Genomic DNA, 23,028 nt, shown 5'->3' on the forward strand with positions numbered 1-23,028 from the left:
AGGTGTGGCTATAGGGCCTGTCCCATCTATTATCATTCTTTTCCCTGTCAACACTTTTTTTCTGAATTCATGTAAGCATTTTAGAACATGCAGTTTATTTGTAATGCTGCAGTAATGTAATATAAGCCCATGTTAACAGTTGAAGATTACAGCCCTGTCTGAAGTATAGGGTGGTCCAGATCTAATTATGCAAGTTTCATTACGCTATCCATCCATTCATCCATTTTTCAACCCGCTGAATCCAAACACAGGGTCACGGGGGTCTGCTGGAGCCAATCCCAGCCAACACAGGGCACAAGGCAGGAACCAATCCTGGGCAGGGTGCCAACCATTATGCTATAACTTATTACGTTTATTACATAGAGAATTCACAAAAATATATTTTTGTTGCTGATAGATGGCAGCACGATAGATTTTCATTTATTACAAGATATTTCAAACAATTCTTTTGTCTTGTATTGTTTTCCTGCATTGCATTAAAAGTTGCATAATTAGATCTGGACCACCCTGTACTGGTGTTATAGGAGCATAATACGCCTTCAAGCTCTCTGTTGTGAAATATATCTCTAGCAGTTCCAACGTATAGCTCTTTTGCTGCTTATGTACATCTTAATGTGTTACAAAACAGTCATGTGAAGGGAGGAGGTAGGTTTAAAAGGGTGCGCACCGTTCAAGGCCATGTCACATTCCACGCCTTTTCCAGTGATTTCTCTGTCTCAGACTTCATTTACATAACATTTTAGAGAGTCGAAGACAGTCAGGGTGCACTCCCGTGTAGTGTGACATACTCAGTGACTCACCAACTTCCAACAACCCAATGAGTGCAATTAGTCTGCGACCTACCCCAACAAAATCAAACCTTAAGTTGTAGTTGGGCTCGGTGTTCATGAGAGCTGACAACCAATGAACATTCAGCTAGAATTATAATGCATATAATGTAGCAACGGGGAATAACCTCGCAAACAAAAGAGAAGTTTGTGTGTTTGATGTAGTATACTCTACATACTGGGACACCGCTGATAAAAGAAAAAAAGTGGCAGAGATTGTGGTTGAAGTCACAATACCTGTAAGCCCTTCACACAGGCACCAGCTCTGTCAGGCAGCATGTTATTGGCTGTCAGAGAAGGGGGCAATCAGGTGTTTCTTTGGAAATGGTGTGAAAGTGTGCTAGAACGGTGTCACACAGCCAGGTAATTTGACATCCCCGGTGATTTGTAGTCGTGTAGATCAGCATACTCAAGAGACGAGATCAGCAACTGCACTCATAAACTCTGACATCCCTTCCGACTAGAAGCCCTGCAATGTGACATTGGATTTAGAGGTTTGCTCTAGTATTGTGCCTTATGGCCTAGTTTAGTGGTCAGGATTGGTGGCACATGAACACCTCACAGCTCCATAGTCCTGGGTGTCAGTCCTGGTTCAGTGGCTGACGGGTTCTCCCCTTATCTGTGTGGATTTTCTTCTGGGTACTTCTGTTTTCCACTAAGATCCCAAAGCCATGCATTTCAGGTTAACTGGTAATGCAAAAATGTTATAGCTTGTTAAGGACTTGCATTCTGTCACAGCAGGCTCCAGGCCCTGTGAAACTGGATTACGTGGGTTCAAAAATGGAGAGTTGATTTATCTAGTGTTTTCCTATTTTGTGTTTTTTTCCCTTTTTGCTTGTCGTCCTACATTAGAAACTGCTTATATTAATTTGCAATTTTTTGCTCAAGCAGACCAGGATGAGCTGAACTTATAGGATTCTTAAAAGCAATTTGACTACAGAGGCAATTCACATTGGAAGTATTTCTCTCTCATTCATTTTGTATTAGTAAATTATAACTTTTATGCATCTGCATCAGTTGGTTTATAACTGCATCTCTTTTAATTAGTTTAGGTACAGACGCCACAGAAGTAGAAGCTGTTTTAATTAGCTTATAACCTGCGAATCAGTATGGAGGTGGGTGAGAAGATCAAACAGATAGCCAATCAGATGTGTATAATGTCAAATTTTTTGAAATCCCACGTGTCCTTTTTAAAATAAATATGGCTCATCAGAGGGGACCAAAGTAAGGTGACAACAGAAAGGCAATGAAATAGGAAGCAACGTCAAAGATCAAGAGACATGTGACTATTTCATCTGAACGTTGGTGATTGTAACTTATGAATAACGCCAATGGCTAAATCATCAACATCCACTCCTTGACATTGCTGATTTTCAGTAAGCTTTGCTAAAGATTATATTCATACTTCTGATACCTACAGTACTTTTCTTCTGTCATGCATTGCATTGCTTTTATATTTCTGATCTTTGTTTTTCATCTAGAGTGTGTGAGAGATGGCCAGCAGCTTATCCCGGTCAACACCTCCAGGCTGCTAGATGGAGTCCTCCCTGCAGCACGGAGGTGCCTCGGATTCCTGCTGTGCATCATGGGAGATGGAGTTTTACTTCACAGCCCTACTGGGTACCGTGGGTGCCATGAAGTGATGCTGCAGGGAGACACAGGGATTTCTATTTTCCCTATACTCCCAAGTCACGGGGACAGAAGAACTGAAGTACTTCCGGGCTGAAGAAAAATATGAATCTTGAACTGACCCGGAAGTGCTATTGGATCACGTGGACTGAAGGACAGGAACACTTCTGGGTCGCAGAGTATATAAAGGACGATGGAAAACCCAGCAAAGAGAGCTGAGAGGGAGTGTGACATTGCTGCTGGGAGGAGAGGAGGATTTATTGTATTGATTATTGAGATTTATTGTGTATTGTGGAGGTGGAGGTGCTTTGTGCACATTATTGAAGAAATTCAAATTATTTGTGGTACTTTTACCTGGTGTCTGGACGTGTTGACTGTGGGTTTGGAGGAGCGACAGCGCCCTCTGGTGTCACAAGTAACTGAAATAATAAAAGGGCACCTAGTGTAGGAATATTGTCTCTTTCTTGCCCATAGAATTATCAAGGCTGTGAGGTCTCCCCTCAGTATTTAAAACTGCGGTAGACATAAGACATTGTTTGGTTAGCAAAGGCATATAACCAAAACAAAGCTGAGCTTTTATGCATGTTGTGAGGACACCAGTATGTTTGTTAGTGCTAGTGATAGTGAGCCCCTCTGTAGAGAACTTACTGACAATTGGGTAACCATCGAGACTCTGGCTGGATTAGATCTCTATGATGTGTGTGTAGTTGTGCCCTATGTGGAATATTGTAGGGTGACTGGCAATTGGCATCGCCTGAGATGTTGTCTGAATAGGATCTCTATGTGTACAGTATGTGTGTGTAGATGAACCTAGCAAACATACCTGGTAAGTCTCACAAATTTCACGACAATACAGGGCTATACAAAATTAAAGAGTAGATTTCAAAAATGTATTTCAAACAAACTGTATAAGACAGAAACACATTCCACACATCACTGGATAAAGGAAAGTTCAAAGTTTGGTCCTATGGTCCTTGAGGTTGCATGCACTCAACATGAGCACCGTGTGTAGCGTGACAAACATTAAAACGGTAGACCATTTCTTGCCACACACGAACCAACTGGTCCCTAGTTACTGAATTCACAGCTTCCTCAATTCGATGTCACAAATCTTGAAGAAACAAGGTGGAACAAACACTCTTTCTCTAATGTACCCACACAGAAAAAAAATCGCAGGGTGCAAGGTCTGGAGACCTGGGAGGCCATAGATGATGAGCAAGATCTTGTTGTCCACCTCTTCCAATCCATCGTCCTGGAATGACGTCGTTCAGGTAAAGCCGGACCTCCAAGTGGAAATGAGGCGGGGCACCATCTTGCATGAAACTGAAGTCATTCGAATCTTGAATTTTTAAACTTTGAACTTTCATCTATCCAATGATGTGCGGAATGTGTTTCTGTCTTGAGATGCATTTTTGAAATTTGCACTTTCATTTTGAATAGCCCGTATAGTTAGTTGTTTAGTAGCTCTCTGTATTTTAATGCCTGTACTTGTCCACCAGTGTTTTGGACTTCTAACTTCTACTTTTGACTCCTATAAAATATTCAGTAATTTAACTGCCCTATTTGTAGCGTTATCAGGTAACACAATGGGAAGGCCCGAGTTAAATACATGATGTTCTTAAAGATGGGAGCCATGTGTGGTGCCCCATTACCTTTTGGTGTTAATTCAAAGAGCTGATCATTAGCTTTTGAACACTAGAAATTTTGCGTTGCTGGTTGAAAAGAAAAAAGAACAGTATTCATTATTTAATTTTTCCATAAAAGGGACTGATGGTTCTTTTTACACTTCTGTTACATTAAATGTACAGTTTGAAAAGACAAAACTAAGCCATATTAATAGGTCGGGAGGAAAGTACAAATTTGACTTTTTAAAGAAGACCTTGCATTTATCAACATCACATAACTAAAACAGTTTTGCTTTTCACATTAACATGTTTATAGTAGCAGTAAAGCTAAAAAAGATGATTTGATTGTGGAGAGACTCCACACAGTCCGTGACATTCAAATGGCGAGATCAGGTTAACGGAATACAAAAGCCCTTCAGTGGTTTATGTGCCAAGAGCCATTCCAATATACATACATCTTACTCACCCTGTTCACAATCTTTGAAGTTTCTTAGGTGCTATATGTACCAGGAGATCAGAATATATTCAACAAGTACATTCCTTCTAGTGCAACACCTCTAACTGCCAGCAGAGGTCACTTGTTACTGTTGTGGAAACAGGCCATTGTTACACTAAAATACTTTCAGGAGTAACGTTCAGGCTTTGATATCACCAAACAATCTCCGTAAAGCTTTGGTCTAAAAAAAGTCAAGTCCTGGGTGCCAAGGAAAATCATCCAAAATCCAGAAAAAACATAAGTACTAAGATGTTGGTTTTTTGCTGCTTAATCCTCAGAAGCCAAACATTTTAGAAAGAAATGTAATATGAAAGTCCAGGTAAAGAAGAAACAAAACTTATCCACACATTGCGACTTGTGGAAAAGAGCATAATCCCGCAAAAGACATCTGCTTGTCATTGCTGTTTGGAATAAGGGAAACAATCGGTTCAAGCAGTGTAAATGTGTTTTGACTTAAAGAAACATGCACAAGTAAGCACAGCGATATCTGTTAAGAGACAACTCCATGGGTCACCAGCAATCCAACCTGAAGAGATGCACTGTATACCGGCAGGCCTGAGAATCTCTTCGAAAATCTCCAAAACTAAAAATAGTGTAGAACATCAAGAGTCTGCTAGTTGCTAAAGAGAACAGACTGATGGTCTGAAAGTGGAGAAGAATGTGGGGTCTGAGAGCCGAGTGGAAAATTGGAGGTATGAGAGCTAAAAATTAGTACTAAGCAGCTGAAACACTGACAAAATGAAAACCTAGTGATGATGAATTGGAGCCTGAAAGTCAAAATACGTAAATGGAGTGATGATAATGGGGTCTTGAGAATCAGAAAATGAACGTGGAAGGAAAATTGGATGTCTGTGAGTCAGAAATTTAATGATGCAAACTGGGACTCTGAATATCATGATAAATGGGATGAGTGAAAAATACTGGGTCAAATGCACTCCAAGTGTAGGTAATTGTGAGACTGAAAAAATAAAACTAAGCAAAAAGTAATGCAGCCTGAACAAAAGAAAAGGGGACTCTGGAGACAAAAATGCAAATTGAGTGAAAGAAATAGGGGATTTGAGAATAAGAAAATTGGCCGAGGCGTCCAGAAGTCAAAAATGAATATCATGTAATGCTAAATGGGGGTCTAAGAATCAAAAAATATACCATACGGTTGAGAATTACAGGTCTGGGAGTGGAAAATACTGGGTCTGAGTCGGAAATGGAGATAAACTGACAAGAAATGCGGGTCTAAAAGTGAGAAATGAAACTATGTGGTGAGAAGTGAGAAATGGGGTCAGGAATTAGTAATGTAGTACAGTAATTTGTAAAGAAATGAATTTGGGATGAAACTTTGAAATGAAACAGAGCAGTAGGAGTTGAGGGTTTTGAGATACAGAAAAATGAACAAAACAGACAAATAGGGAATACCAAGTGATGAGAATGGGGAGTCGTAGAGTCAGCAATGAAGCTGAGAGATGTAAAAGTGGGAAACTGACATAAAGAAAAAGGAATGGTCTTGGACAGTCTAAAATTCACACTTAAAACATTAACAAGGCGAAAAAACGTCAATAATTTGATCCAAGTAATGAGAACCGGAGGTCTGAGAGATTGAAAAACGAGCAGAGTACAAAAGTAGCGGCCCAAGAGTCAGAAAATGTAAAACACTGAGAAATGTGGGGTTGAAATCAGAAATAAACTCAGATGTGAACTGGAGTTTGAGATTCTGTAAATGTGCAAGAGTGGGGAACTGGAGTTCTGAGGTTCAAAATGACAACTGAGTAATGCAAAGTGCAAAGAGAGGAAATCAAAATCAGTGAATGTCCTGTTGTGTGAGAGTTGACAAAATCCAGAACAACCTACAGTCTCACTCCTTCTTGTTACCTAAAAAGATAATTTGTGGAGAACATTTGAATGTTAGGTCCTGATACAAAACAAGAAGTTCAAAGAACGTTCACTTGACAGATGTAATCTGATCTGTTGTACGTCAGCTGAAATTTACAAAATCATCATTCTGTCACAGAGGAAAGGAAGACCAAGAAGTTTTGTTTTTACTTAAAAAAAACTCCCCAGTTAAGAGTGTATGTAATACCCATTTTCAGAACGGTGTTAAAAATGATACAAATTTCTAAAAAAAAAAAAAACTCTGTTGTGTTAAAAAGAAATAATATTGGGGAAACTTCCACTGGAATGGCTGAACTGATCGTGGTTTGTTAGAATGCCGTCCTAATGGCCAGACTCGGGTGGCACTCCCCCAAACTGTAGCTCTTCCTTGCTCATCTAGCCTCTCACTGGCAGACAAGACCACGATGATGGGAGTGCCATCCTGGCTCCACATGATGACAAACTGATGAAACACAAATGAGAAGTGGTTATGCTGGTGAACTCTCACTGCTTCACTGCCTGCCGGTAGCTATGTCGCTGGCCTTCGTTTCTCTTCCCTTTGCCAGTGCTCTGTGTTTCAGTTTCCTGGTGTAGTGTGGGACTGGAGTGGGCCCTTTGCAGTCCATCCTCTTCTGCTTCCGGTCCCTCGAACAGCCGTGACTCAAACCGGGCAAGGTCTTCCTCACCAGAGCGTAGCTTGGCTCTCAAAAGCATGGCGTAAGTGCCATAGCGTGTCTTCTATAAAAGATTGACAGAGAGGAACTTAAGAAAGATAAAGTCACGAGGTCCCAACTTTTGAAGGACTACATTTTATGAGCATGACAGAAGAACACTTGTATCAAACTTGTATCAAAGCTCAAACTTGGGAGACCGAGGCTACTACAAAACATGCTAATTTCTGCACCACCCATAAGAGCTGAAGAGAGGTGCTAATATGTCCACTTTTACATAATCTACCGTATAATGCACTCCACCGTACCTCAATAAGAGCTCCAGTTTTCAAAGGCAGCTCACCACAATGACTTACAGCCTTTAACACTATTCTCCACTTGATTTTGATAAGAAAAGACATGTGCAACTCCTCAACCATAATCATTTTCTCACTGTACTGTCATCCATAGAAAGCAATAATTGCTCCCCCTGACAACCAGACCCCTCCATCCACTCTTGAATACTGTTGTTCATGCTCTTCATCCCTCTGAATGCTACAGTTGGCTCACCTCAAATTCTAAGTACTCATCCCGTTGGCGGAACTCTTCAACCTCTCTGCCTTTTCCTTTGCGGTCAGGTGCATATGAACGAAGTTCTGACAGCTCTGAAGAAATGGACCGGAACCGGGATTCATGAGATTGGACCTGTTCCTCCTTTAATAATAAATGTGGAAAAACACAAAGGAGCTGAAACATTTTATGCCTGGCTCAATATGATCAGACTGTGTTTTGATGCCCTTTTCAGAACATTGAGGCTACCATTTCTGGTTCACTGTGCAAATTCCATGATTACAAGTACCTGGGAGAGCCTCGTACTGGTGGCTGGCAATAAGGGACGACTGAATTTCTTCTGAGATCCAATGGCTGCTGGAAAAGGTGGTGATGAAAACATAGCTGCCACAGTGTTGATCCGGGTTATCCAGGACTGCATCTGCTCTGTGGACCTATCGGGAATTAAGGAGCACAAAAAAAAAACACATGGTGCTACTGAAAGGTAACAAAACAATTGACACATGGGAAAATGTCCATCAGTCTACTGACATTGGAACTTGATTATCTGATTAGATGGTGGCAGTTATCAGCAGCTTCACCCTATTCTGGTAGCATTATATGAAAACCTAAGATCAGCACTGGACGCTACACCAGTCCATCAAAGGGCATATTTGTGAAAACACCCATACTCAGGACCATCTTATGAGATGCCAGCATTGAAAAGCATGATTCAGTCACAACCCTTTTATAACAGCTTTCCTGTGATTCAAGGAAGCAACACCTATACAAGTCTGTAATAAATAATCTGTAAATCCTAAGCTTCTAATTTTTGAAACAACTCTATTCTTTCCCTCCAGGATTATGACCTCCCTAACAATGAGGATACACAGATTGCCCCTTGCTCCTTCTAGAACTTATTAGTACTGTCTGCTGCTACTCTTTGTGTCTGTACTATCTCATGTTACCCCGCTCATGCAGACCTTGAGATTGCTCACATTACCTGATGATTTTATCCAAAGTCAGTTACAAATCAATCCTTAACTGGAGCACATGCTGGTGAAATGGCTTACCCAGTGAGTCCGTGGGGGAAACTGAGCTAGTAACATTGTGATTTTCAGCACAGGTTACTTATTAGGCCATGCTATATGCCATCTCAGGTGTCTCCTGCCTGCATTGTGCTTCTCCCATCTGCACTTTTCTACTTGCAACTTTCTAGAAGCTTCAGGGAGTGAGAGTATTTCTCTCTTTATAAGCCCTGTTAAAACTTTTAAACATCATTGATTACACATATAAACAGTAAGGATGAGAAAGCAAATAACCTTGGGATATATTTTTGTGTTATTTTCCCATTCTCACACACATTCAAAACTTTTGGGTTTACTTGCCATTCAAAGATACTTCCTCCTTTATCTGCTTTGCTTATTACATATCTCAAAAATAGGGGCCTCATTTATAAAGCTTGCATACACACAAAAAGAGGCTCAAAATATTAGTACACAACTTCCTGCGCAAACATCAGGATTTATAAATGAAAACTTGGAAGAGAACCGGCATATATTTATGCATACGCAACATTTTAGGACATGACGAAATTCTTGATTAAGCAGGGAAATGAAGGCAAACCAGTGAAATAACGAGTTGCATGCGTAACAATTCATGTCACTGAGCCATTATTATATAGTGCTTTGACTTGACACCCTAAAACCAATGAAAATGACTGTATTTCAGTTCCAATTTAAGAGGGTCAATGCTGCGTATTTGCACTGAAGAACTTTTTTGGTGTTTCATCAGTTTATATTAGCGACCTGTTGTAACTAATAAATGAAGTGGCCGACAAGTCAGGAATATCTCAGCCAAGTTTCACTCAATCATACCTGCTGTGCTAGACTGGGCCGTCTTAACGTATGGGCACAATGGGCACTGGCCAGGACCCCGGGAGGAGAGGGGCCCATGATGTTTCTGATGCCTAAGTATGTTTCTGTTTTGCTATCAAAACGGGGCCCCAGCGCACTACTTTGCCCAGGGGTCTATGATGCTGTTAAGCTGGAAGCCATTAACTGACCTGTGAGGCACTAAATCCAGTTTTCATATGGTGTGGGTGCACACACATAAAATATAACATGTTTTACCCCCATAAAAAGGCAATTTACAGCAGTTTGCTGTTTTCCTAACGTACCTGGAGCACTTTATTGCACTCGTATATAATAAGAGCACCTAGTGAGAATGAAGCTGCACGTACTGTACGTTCCATTAATGCACAAGTCATCTGTGATGCCAAGGTGTGGCTTACAAATTTTGTGTCCATGTGACCTGGGTCAACCCATGATTCAGATATTTTGTGGCAAAGTAGCTTTTAACAGATGGTGATGGTGCTTTACATTGTGAAAGGCTTATTGGTAAGGTAGCAGGCTAAACCCTCAGTTTTTCATTTGGCCTGTGCTATTCATTGTGGCAGCGTACCAGGTGATAGTGGCTACCCGTTCTGATGCTGGCACCTTACACCTTTCCCAGACCACATAGAACGTAGTGGAGAGACACTACATATTGTAAGTTACCAGAGAATGTGAACAGAATTTTATGCACTTTCAAGATTCAACTTGATGTTATTTTGAAGGAATTAAGTGTATAGGACTGATGAGCTTTGTTGGGCTGAAAGATATGTTCTTATCTAAATCTTCCTAATGTTCTATGATGCCATGCATGATCTTGCACTCTCACTTGCTTAGAATGGCCAAATCCTTTTGAATGCAGGTGGCATGGTCTTGATGCATCAGGTGGGAGGCTGCTTTACCAGCCATTGAAGTTCTGCAGCATCGTAACTGCCTATGTATGAGGTTGATTAACATTCTCCATATATGGATGTTTCAGTGTGGTATTGGAGGTGTGTTTACATACACATATTTACAAGACATTTGTGATTTACACAGAGTAAATTGTGCAGAAATGTGCATTTCAGGTTTTATAGCTCTGATTTTTCTTTGGCCTATGCATTAACCTGTTGTTTAATTTTCAAGTTTGAATACACAAGTTTTATAAATGAGGCCCCAGGTTAATAAACATCATTCATCAATAGACCTTTGCATGATGCAGTCTTTTGCATTTGAGTTCTGTGCTGTCACCTAGTGGACATTGTCCTCGTAACACTCTTAACGTAAACCAGGCTTCCTCTGCGTCAAAACTGGAGAACTACAGTTACCACCGGTTTTCATTCAAGATACTTTCTTAATGAAGAGTCAGATATATCTGCTAATGCATCATACTCCTTTGGTCTTATTTTCTGTTTTGATTGACATCCTTTAACTGCTGAATTAGCAGCATTCCCAGTTTTAAATTGTTTTTCTTTGTTTTTTTTAATCAGTGACAATAAATAATGATACACCAATCCTGCTGAATTTGTGTGCAATGGGAGTTTTCAAACTTCCCTCATGAGATGTTTCACTTTCCTATCTCATGGGTTTACTTGAAATTCCAAATATTTTTGGTCAGCAAGGCCACTGTTTATTGGATATGTGATCTTCACAAAACTAATTAATCATAAGGTCTTTTTTTATGAACATACTAAGCATATTTAAAGTGCTTTATGTCGCTTCAGATACCATTTGACCACAAAAATGCAATGTTATGCATTTCAGCAGTACATCACAACTTTACATCACAACTTTAAAAAACGTTGATAGTTTTCCTGCTTGTCTACTAGAATGCAGCTCCCCAGCTATCTTGGTCTCTGTGCATTTTTATTTCATCAGTACTATTGGAAAGAAATAGAAAGAATCTGCTTTGGTCCACAAAACGTTTTGATGATGTCCTTGCAAAATGAGAATCTGTTATATTAGAAATGTCTGACAGGGCAGAATGAGAGAACCAACAAGCCATGGCCAGCTCCACATTTGACTAGTAATACTCATTGATCATCCTGCCCAAGAGTGGTGACATGTTAAATGTAGGTCTGTCATGCAAGGAAGAATTTCACTGCACTCTGTATATGTGACAATAGCCCTGAACTGAAACTTGAGTAACAGGTTTCATTAATAGCAAGGATGTGGTTTCTAATTTCGAAACTGGTTGGAGTACATACAGTATCTGCATCTACTAGGGACCTCTACAACTAAGAGTGTGGACCTCTGAGTTAAACTCATACAAATAAAGTAAAGTATGTGGCAATCAAACCTCTGTCTTAACTGTACCCTTCTAAATTTGCTTGCTGCAGTTACAGATAATGAATTTGAAGAACAGAGACTGAGGCCCTGCTTCAGTAGTTTGCTAATTATAGGCTGCATCACTTCCCTGTTTTGTGACAAAAAGCAGTCCCCTATACTCACGGTGCCTGAAATAAGAAGACCCTCCAGTCGGCTGTCCGCAGGTAAAATACGTTGGGACGCTTACTGTAATCCGCCGCACGCATGGCCAGGGAGTGATGGATTGACACAGCATTCTTCAAGTCCTCTTCTGACAGCTGCTTCTCTGGTCTGTTTTCACCCTAAAAGAAAGACGACAAGGTGAGATTAGGTTACTGATTATAGCCACACTTTTCTCACTTCCTCCTTGTGAGCAGGCTTATCCTTGTCGATTTGCTTAGCACTGAGTGAACACAAAAGTATTTTCAGCACTCAGTTATGAGCATTAAACACTGCTGGAGTGGAAAACCAGAACCTTACATCTACAGAGATTTTGTTTTTGAACTAAAAATAAATTGTTCAAACAGAAGATGGCAGATCTGATCAGGTATATCAAGAGATTAAATCTCAAAAGCAAGTTACTGTTCCTGCTGCAGTAGATAACAATGGACATATTGCACACAATTTAAGAAGTCCAGACACACTATTGGAATACATAAAAATGTTTAAAATATTAGTCAGACATTTTATGGGTCTTTTTAAAAAAATCAAATTGATGTAATTCTGATAAATTTCCATTGACATTAAAAAGACAGTGATGTCTTAGCCTAAGACATCTTACCAAAAAGAATGAACAAGTTAATTATTACCATGAAAATAAAGATATAAATGGGGAAACACTACATGCCTATCAAATCTAAGTAAATATGTTTACCACTCTATAAAATACTCATCCTAACTGAAGATTAAACAGACATAACTTTAGTGGTCAAGGGTAGTTTCTATTATCTTAGAAATTTAGCTAAAATTAAGACTTTTTTTATCAGCCGAAAACCTGGAGACTGCTCTTCATGATTTCCAATGGGTTGGACTTTTTATACCTCATAATTTCATCTTCAGCTAGTTCAAAATGCAGTGGTCAGTTTGGTGACAGGCTCCCAAACTCCTATCCTGGACTCTCTCAACTGGTTGCCTGTTAGGTTAGGATTCATTTTAGGATTAATTTTAACGTACTCTTGTTTGTCTTTAAAGCACTAAATAATCTGGCTCCCTCAAATATTTTAGAACACCTTATCTAGCCATCCTCTTCTACCTCACTTAGATCATCCTCCTAGCTTCTACTACCAGTGCCTCATTCTTGGTTCATACAGAACGTTGATTGAGCTTTTGCAGTGGCTACCCCAATACTCTGGAATGAGTTACCTCTATATGTCAGAGCTGTCTCCATCGTCCTTACATATAAAACCCGTCTAAAGACTCATCTTTTTTCCTCTGGCTTTTGGAGATATAGAGTAATGTTTTTAGGTTTGGTGTCATTTTGGAAGTGTTTATGTTTCTGTACTTTAGGTTTTAGAGTGTTTGTTCAGTGCTAGTGTTTTTTTACAGGCTTACTAAGTGTTTTATGCTACGATTTCTTTTTTGTTTACTCCGTACAGCACTTTGGTGAAACTATTTGCTGTTGTTAAATGTGATTTTTAAGTAAATTTGAATTTGAATTAAACATAGCTAAACAGGGCCAGAAGTGATGGGGGCTGGGAGCAACTCATTAAAAAGTTTGTAGTGAATAAATTTGAAATCCACCACAACTATGACCACAATACTTCTTAAAACACCTGTCCCCAATTCCTCAAGTCTGGTCAATTTAAACGCCCAAAGTTTGGGGAGAAAACAAAAGATATGACACTGAGAAATAATACAAATGTAAAATTGCTGTTATCAATTCAGGAGCTTAGCAGCACAAGCTTAATGATTAATATGTGCTTTGTAATGAGCACTACAACAGAAGAGACAGACAGACAGACCCATAGACCACTTTAAGGTTTAAGAAGTGCTTCAGTCTGCTAATCTTTTTAGACATTTTAAGTATTGGATTGCTATATGGCAAAACAACAGCAACTGGAGTCTAGATAAGCCTAGTGGTCTATGGATATACCACATATTAAAATGCCACTGCTATATTCTGGCATGGCATGTTTGCATTTTCAAATTAGACATCAATTTTAACTTCTTTAGTTATTTGTTTAGACTGAAAATATCAAAAAAAGGCACACAAAAACTGCAATAATGAATTAAGATAAAAGACAAACAAATAAAATGTAGAACAAAAAAATTATTTTCACCACATTGCATGCACCTTAAAAAATCTTTCAGAGAAAAATACCATTTTTAATGAGTTCTGAAGAATTAGCCCTTCTGTCAAAAGAATGCTTAGCCTACTTTCAGTCCCTATCCAAAAATATGGAAGGAAAGCTGGCTTGCCTGGCCATTCGGAATAATGGTCTATTCCCTGCCTGTAAATCAACTCTAAACCTGCAGCCATCTTAATTCCTCAGGAATTGACCTTCTCCCGATCTGATCTGACCGGCTTTTCTCTCAGGGTCAGCCATCACCTGACCTGAGTCTCACACCCCTCCCTCTCCCTGGTCATGTGCCTAAGCCTAAACAATGTCTCTGCTGGTTGTACTGCATGCCCACCTAAGTCCGACATTCTGCATCAAGTCTGTCTTATATACCTGTAGCTGGTATCCAGTTTAAGCCTATTTGTTACTTTGTAGCTCTGAAACTTCCAAACACCATGGTTGCATCAGAAAAACACCAGGACGAAGTATGACAAGTAGCAGGTATGTGCTTCTTCCTGAGGATCCTTTGAATGGAAACATGTGATGCCCTGTCCACTCTAAGCTATGTGTGTACCCATGAAACACACTAGTAGGTGAACATCTTTTATTATAATGAGAGTTAATATAAAATAAATAAATAAAAATAAATAAATAAATAACAATAATTTCCCATGCTCAAGACCCTTAAAAATGGAACAAAGTTCTATCACTTTTAGGAATATTCTGACACACTCACATATAGACCCACACTAAACTCAGTTTAGAGTCATCAATTACTTTGGGATGTGAGAGAAACCAGGAGTACCTCAAATCATATGGAGACACCAAGAATGTCCAGATTCTACAGTAACATTGGCCTGGTTAAGGACCTTAGAAGCTGGGCAGCAGTGCTAGTGCACAGATTAAAACAAAGAATCTTCAACACTTTATTTTCTATGGCCTCTTTGTACAGAAAGTAATATCCTATGGCACTTTACAAGAATAGGAAAAACTTGGAAGAGGTGTTGATTAGGCCAGCAGGGGGCACTTACCCTATGGACCGTGTGTGAATCTAAGTGCTCGAGTACAGTGACAGGAACACTGTAGTATAAAAATGGCAGTCCTTCAAATAAGACATAAAACTGAGGTCCTGACTCACCATGGTCATAAAAGAGTAACTCTTCATATGGTGTTTCCCCTACTCCTACAGAATGACCACCACAGTCTGGTTATTCTGGCCCACAATCATTCCCAGTCTTGAACTGGCTATCTCTTTCATCCCTTCACCACTCAATAGCTAATATGTGGTCAGTATAGTGGCACAAAAATGGCTGCTGTTGCATCATCTAGGTAGATGATGCACATTGGTGGTGGTTGAAGTGGTTCCCTGCAGCCAATGTAAAGTACTTTGAGTAGTGAGAAAAGCACTATATAAATGTAATGTCGCTTTCTTCTTCTTCTACTGCATATCAATTACTGGCAGGTGAACCAGATAAACACTGATGGAGCTGTTGACAGGTTCATGCCCCTCATTTAGAAGATATTTAAAAAATGCACAGTCAGTGGTGAATAGGTTTATAGAAATTTAGGTAGAAAGTACATCATAACACACAAGAAAACAGACATCAGCACTATGGGTTTATTCCTTTGAAACAAATTACTGTATGACCCCCCAGTCAAGTTACTAAAGCTGCTGGTGTTCCAGTGGCAAAAAATACTGGCAATTACAACTAATTCACTTTCTGATGGTGTTAAGTATTGTCATGAGGATAATGTAATAATATTATGATAAAAATATACTGCTTTAGAAACCATTTGCTGTATTTACCACAGGTCAGAACTAGTACAGATAAAATCCTACAGAAGACTGGGTAAATATTCTTGCCAGCTGGCCTGAGGGAATACAGGTGCATGAAATGAAAGGACAATCTGGCTGGGGATGGAACGGGTTCTGAGTTGTGTTGAAACAGGACTGGAATAAAGGTACATCAAGGAAGCTGGACTAAAATATTGTAAAGACAGGGTTAACAAAGAAGCTCAATCCGTCTGTCTCTCTCTCTGCCATTTTCAATCTTAAGCAGAGACATCTCTGTTGCCCAGTGCAGATGGCATGCTGGATCAAAGGCCATACCGGACCACATCTGACTACATTGGACGAGAGACTAATCAACATATTAAAGACAGAGAGGAACCTGGTAGTCCAAGCATTAGAACAATCTGGACAAGGCCGGGCAATTCATCCCAACAAAGCTCTCCAGTCCTACTGACTTAATTCTTCCAAAATAACATATTGTCAAGTTTTGAAGGTCCCTAAAATCCTACTGTCTACCATACTACTTGGTAGCTTATTCCATGTATCTATGGTCCCCTGTAAAGAAAAACCTCCTTAACGTCTGTGCAAAATTTAACCCTGAAAAAGTTTCCAACTGTATCTTTGTGTTCTTTGTGAATTCATTTTAAAGTAACCACTGTACTAATTCACTGTACTAAACATTTCAGTCATGTCACCACTTAATCTTCTGCTTAAACTGAAAAGGCTCAGCTCTTTTAATCTTTCTTCATAGTTCATCCCCTTTAGCCCTGGAATGAGTCTAGTTTCTCTTCTCTGGACCTTTTCTAGCGCTGCTATGTCATTTTAGTAGCCTGGATACCAAAACTGCACACAGCACTCCAGATGAGGCCTCATCAGTGCATTATAAAGCTTGAACATAACCTCCTTGGACTTGTACTCCACATATCGTGCTATATAACTTAACATTCTGTTAGCCTTCGTAATGGCTTCTGAACCAGGCCAACATTTGTATTGCGCTTGCTTACATTTTGGGCTTATACAACAAATTAATAAATGTGTCACTTTTCCTCCTGTCTGTTTTAGTGCTCTGTTTTGTTGCCTGAGGTTATAAATAGAAAAGACAGTGAAACATATGAGAGCTATAGCAAGGATTTGGGGCATTTTCTTCAAGTCTATGCAATAAAGAATCACCCTAAGACCCTACCATGACAAAATAATTATGAAAGGCACTATATATAGTAGCAGTTTTATCACATATACAGAGTACAGTGAAATTCTTAAATGCATGAAGAACAAACATGCAACAAGTTGTCACTTCTTTTCACCATAATAAATGAAAATGTATTAAAATACATAACTCCATTTTATTTAATAGTTGTTAAACCAGAAATGTCAGAGTATAAAAATACCAACCAGAGTGAAGTAGCAGGCAGCATCTTTAATTCCCATCCTTACACTTAAAATTTACAGCTATCAGTGGTTATGTCCACCAAAAACTATTTTATTTAAATAAGTGATGTACACCATCCAACTTGAACAGCATCAATCAAAGAACTTTTCATGATTAATATTATCTAGAATTGCACATTTAACATGCTCAGAGTACACAGGCATGTTAAACAATTTATGTAAGGTCAGCCTAAAATGTGGGAAACGTGTGACCTTGTGGCCACTAGTTCAACGCTTTAGGAGCTTCATAAAAAAAAAAAAGCACAAGGCCACTGTTTGTGCTGGCATTTTCTTTTCACCAGATGATAACAGTAATAATTAGTTATACTGTACTTGGAAAGTGCCCCAAACATTAGAATTCTCGTTTTCTTCCCGGCCTTTTCTTTTATGTTGCATATCAACCCGTTAGTGTTATGATTGAGTGTGATGCCTTTTGGAAGGAAAAATGTGTGCAGGGAATAACACAAAAACATGCTTTCTAGACCAAGATAATCCCAGACAGATGGACAATGTGTGCAGAAACACTTGTCCTCAATTTATTTACATGACTAGTCTGGTCGGCTTGAAAAATCACACAGCATGCATTACCTTTTGTAAGTACAGGATGAGTCCTTTGAGAACTGCATAAAATGTCTTCCATCCCCTCTTTCCACGTGGAGCTGTGAATACAAGGAGGAACAGACATCAAGCAAAAACAAGAGGCAAATGGTACGTACTGAGATGCTTCATCATTCTTACTTAAGTGGCACTACATTGATTATAACCATTGTCATACTTTTCTTTCCATCTGCATCTGCATGCACTTTGCGCACAAGGAAGCCTTGTTTGTAGGTGAGGGCTCCAGGCTGCTGGGCCAGGCCAAGGAATGGATTCCCACAGCTGTTGATCCGCTTCATAGTGCGGGAGGAAGAGTCAGTACGTCCATCTGCCAGCTCTGAGAAAGATTTGCGCAGCTCCTCTTCATCTCTGAAAAAGCAGACAGTGTCATCAAATCAGATGTAGATTAGCCACATCCTGCAAGAGGCCAAAACAAATCGAAGAGTAAAAACAGATTTAAGCTCTTTTTGAGGAATTTCAATGTGTTTGTCCCATTGGGAAGAGCATGACCTCTTACCTGGTTCAGGATGATGTCCTAATCAATGGTAATTCTACTAAAGTGATATTTTTTGATAAATGAACCAGTGCTGACCCTCTTTCATTTCCCCAAAATGTTAATAAAAAATCTTGAAATGTAAATTTCTATGATTGCTTCCCAAGTAAAACTGCAATGAACTGATTTTATGCATGGTATTTTACAGAATTATTTGTATATGCTTATTCTTTTATTTTGCAACCATGTTGTCCTCTGGCTTTGAACCTATGTAAATGAAAGCATGCAGCTTAAAGGGCAAAAATGCCTCAAAACAGTGCCCTAAAGTGGTTGCTGTAGATGATACTTGTTACTTGAACTCAATATAAATATTATCAGGGAACGTTCCTGAGGAGAAAGGAGTAGGAGAAGGAAGAGGATACTGCCAGAAAACAAGAGGATTTTTTGCAGATTTTTTTGGGTTGCAATTCTGATGTGGAATTAATTTTTCTTTAGTTGCACCTTAACATTAAAGAATAAAACAGGCCTCGAAGTCAAGCAAGGACTAACTTCAGCTAGAGTGCAGTCTTGTGAGTTGCATCATTTTATTTCAACTGGACCTTGTGCTGTTTACATTAAACATTGTGAAAGATGCCCTTAGGAGGGAAGGACAGGAGGAGACAGCTTACACAGGGTGTTATCTCTCCCAGGATGTTAGATGGCAGCAAACCCAGGCTCAGATTCCTAAACGTGAGCCCACAGGGCATGCTCAGTACTGTAGTTCTGGGGAACAGCCCAGTTAGGTCCTGTGGGGGCCACCGGGGGAGCTGAAGGATTAGGGAGTCCTTATGTCATGAGGTTTCGACCTTACATGCTGACAGACCACATGTGCGGAAGTTCAAGAGCACTTCTAGGGCAGCCAAAATAAATGGGACTGCCTACCTTGCATCATGAAGTCTGAGTCAGTTTGTGGGGGATTGGGGGACAACACTTGCTGGAGCAATAAGTGTTTGAGGAAAGAAGAGAAAAGAAAATAATCACTTAGTTAAATGGGCTGCATCTTACTTTTGTGTCCATTGTATATATCTACCGTATGGATATATGCTATAGGGCTGTGACCTGGCAAGGTGGTGACATTTTCAGAAGAGGTAGGAAGCAAAGTAGGAAAATGAGTTAGGCCACAGGACTTTCTGGGGAGTCTTCCAGACCTTGGAAGTGACACTGGGGATTGCGCCATTATGGAGATGTATAAAGCTGCTCCTTGGGCAGCAGGCAGAAGAGATCAGAGTTAGGAAGTGAGCTAGGGAAAGGCTCCGTCTGAAATGAGGTACTGCTGCCAGAATAAGTGTTAGCAGAGGTGGTGGTTAATGTGTTGGTGCTTGTACATTGTGTTTTGGACAGTGGAACCATGGGCCAAACACCCCACAGTGTAGAAATGGCCTAAAGCCCTGTAAGTAAGGCTTAATAACACAACTAGGGTTTCTTATCTGTCTGTTTCAGCTACTACTTTACAGTCTTCAACAGTTTTGTCCCTCCCAGAACCTTAGTCATTTAAATAAAGAAATAATTTTTGGTTTTTGGTATTTTGTTCTGGGCAGGAGCAACACAGAAGGTTTCCCTTATCATTATATGCATATTTTACTTTGTGGGGTACAGCCCGGACACAGACAGGCAGACATGTTGGTTCACCACACACATTTATTTACAATACTATTATTTACACAACAAAGTGCAAACTCCCAGTGCCTCAGCAACAAATCACCCCTTTCAGTCCTGGCCAACACAATGCCTTTACAGTCTTCAGACCGCCTCCACTCCTCTCCTCCGAGCTCCGTCCACTTCCACCGACTCTTGCTACCGAATGGAGGCGGCCCCTTTTATGCACCCCTTGATGGGCTGAGGAGCCTCCGCCGACACACCCCCGTGTGGCGGAAGTACCAGCAGTGTAGCCGGAAGCCCTCCGGGTATCCCCGCTCCTCTTCCCCCCAGCACTTCCTGGTGTGGCAGAATTGGTGAGGTCCAGGGCTCCCAAGGCATTGGGGTGCCCCCTGGCGGTGACCACGGGCCCCTACAGGGTTGGGCTTCCAAACCCTCTACCTGTGGCCCCCAACACAACCAGGGTGGTCGCCACCTCGTGGTTTGGAGGAGGCACAAGTCCTCCTCTGGTCCTCCTGGGCGTCCCGGCTGGGTACCACCCCCAGCTGCGTGCCATAACTTTATGTAACTATTTTCTTTTACTTGCCATTGTATTTTGGTATTATGAAGGGCAAAAGAATAGAAAGGAAATTTCAGGAACTTTTTTTTTGAATATCTCACCCTTTTATTGGTAATGCCAGCTTTTACAATATTTAAAGTGTTAATAGTTAATGGTTTGCCTTAAATTTGGCAAATATGCATTCAGATTTTTAATGTTCACCATCAAATACCCTCTTTGAATGTGATTATGAAGTTCAAATTTTCAAACCGTGGTCTTTATGATGCTTTGTATCCTCATTTTATCTTATCTTATTTTCACTTGTTTGATTGATATTTTGTCCCCCTAATGTTTGTAGTCTTTACCTTGATTCCATCTCTTTGTTTTAATCTTCTGCTAGAAATGTAAACTGCTCTATATTATGGCTTTATGTGATCATTTAGTTTGCAAAGCTGAAGGAAACCAAAGTAGTGGACAGGAATCAGCTGTGGTTGGAAGGACAGTCCACCTTAAACCACAGAAGCCCAGCTTAGAGTTGACAATCAACCCCACATGGACACGCTTGGGATACGTTTGGAAATCAGAGAAGTAAGTATTTCTAGTAAGTATACAAAATGACTTATAAATGTAGAAAACCAAATATAGTCTACCTTTAATTTTCCAATACAGGGTTTCTGGTGGCAGGAATCCATCACGCATTAATGGACTAATTAGAGGTGATAGTTAGCCTGACACACTAGTTTGACATGTGAGAGGAAAGCAAATTCTCCAGAGAGATGAGGAAAACATGCAAAATCCACACAGTCACTTAAAAGACCCAAAAGCAAATTGATGTCGCCACTAAGCACTATAGCACCACACTGCTCTTGTTGTGATAAATGTTATCTAGAATAAAGACAGAATTATACTTTAGGAAGACTAACCAGCAGGAGATTAGAAGATAAGTTTAGTCTCACAGAGTGACTCAGAGGCTGAGCTGGGAACTGTGAGCTGCTTTGTGCTAGAAACAACATATTGCTGCTTTTCTGTAGGACTTAAAACACAATGCCTTCAAATGTGTAATTATCTCAAAGGCAGTATAATAAGGTGGCAGCAAGTGCTCCTACATCGGCTGAGATCATAAAATTTTGATGCCAAAAATGATGCCAACTCTTAATTTCCATTTACATCTTCTTGCTTTGTGAACTTGTCATAAAGGAGTGTCTCCATATTTTTAACAAGACATGGCTGAGAATGGGCAACTGATACTTTTGCCTACTAAAAGACTAATCTTTCAAAATGCTTAACCCTGTGACATTACTGAGGATTGTAGTATTGGCGTAACCTCTGGACAAGGTATAAGTCCACTGCAAGGCACTCTCACTTACCCTAGTCTGATTTTGAGTAACATGTCATTGGGACTTTTGAGAGGAACTCTCTAGGAAAAAGTTCTCAGCTCTGGAAATTTACTAATCACTGTGCAAACCCAAGCCTAATTCAATTTGTTTTAACTTATCTTATTTAAAGAGTTTTTGAATACATGTTGAAAGGCATTGGACATACTTTGGAGTTTTTAGATTTTCATTTTCAGTATAAGGGAAATATTCATGTTTTTGAAATAAAGACAAATTGTATGTGTTTTGTAGATTTCATTTTTCACAAAAAATAATCACAGCAATAACAACAATAAGAAAAATAAGCATCCTCCAAATGGACTAGTTATGGGGAGACAAACACAGCATAATAACATGAAATGATCAACATCACAACTTGACTGTAAGTTCTGAATGTATTGCTAAAGACTGATTTGATTTAAAGTTAAAATATAAAATATTAGGATTTCCAAAATTGGGCTTAAATTACTTGGCAAACTCTTCAAGTTCATTCTTGGCTCGCTTCTTGTTTAACAAACTCTCGAAGGTTGTGCTTTGAAAGCATATTGGTATTGCATTTTCAGAACTTGCTGCCATAGCCATGGGAAACAGGAATCATGTGTAACGAAGCCTGTTGCATTTCAATTACATCAAACTGGTGATTATAGACTGGGAAGATTCTGGTTGGCTTTAATTGCTATACTGTACACCCTTGAACCATCGATAGTCATGATGGATGAGCTGCGCAATGAGAACACAAAGAAGCAAGAGTATGGTGCATAGTACTATAGTGTTTTTTTAAGAAAAGTCAAGGGTTCATGATCCAAAGTGCACAAAAAAATAAATGCAGTGTTTCAATAAATAAATAAATAATCTTTGAAGAAACAGCGTCCACAATAGAGCTTAAAAGTCTGCAAATAAATAATTTCAATAGGTTAAAATCAAGGGTTAAAAACACCCATTCAGGACCTTCTTTTAAACCAACATGAGCCTTGGTGTCTCCCTCTAAAACTGAGGACTGCTCTGCTGTACGTTTATGGTCTCCTCACCACAAGAACACGTTGAACGACATGCACAGTCATCGCTCTCTCTTCTTG

General features: G+C 39.8%; 1 protein-coding gene across 1 annotated transcript in view; it reads right to left on the bottom strand.

Annotated features, from left to right (window-relative positions):
• Positions 1-4,172: 4,172 nt before the first annotated feature.
• The window catches only part of LOC120538928, a 179,684-nt gene continuing 160,828 nt past the window's right edge, over positions 4,173-23,028 (bottom strand). Inside the window, exons 11-16 of the mRNA XM_039768552.1 lie at positions 18,092-18,282; positions 17,905-17,975; positions 11,962-12,119; positions 7,950-8,094; positions 7,661-7,804; positions 4,173-7,178 (exon numbers count right to left, since the gene is read on the bottom strand). Of these exons, the coding sequence (XP_039624486.1) occupies positions 6,945-7,178; positions 7,661-7,804; positions 7,950-8,094; positions 11,962-12,119; positions 17,905-17,975; positions 18,092-18,282 (943 nt within the window). The 3' untranslated portion in view covers positions 4,173-6,944. The remainder of the gene's footprint in view (positions 7,179-7,660; positions 7,805-7,949; positions 8,095-11,961; positions 12,120-17,904; positions 17,976-18,091; positions 18,283-23,028) is intronic.

Source organism: Polypterus senegalus, chromosome 1 (assembly GCF_016835505.1).
Source record: "Polypterus senegalus isolate Bchr_013 chromosome 1, ASM1683550v1, whole genome shotgun sequence".
NCBI classification, from domain to species: Eukaryota; Metazoa; Chordata; class Cladistia; order Polypteriformes; family Polypteridae; genus Polypterus; species Polypterus senegalus.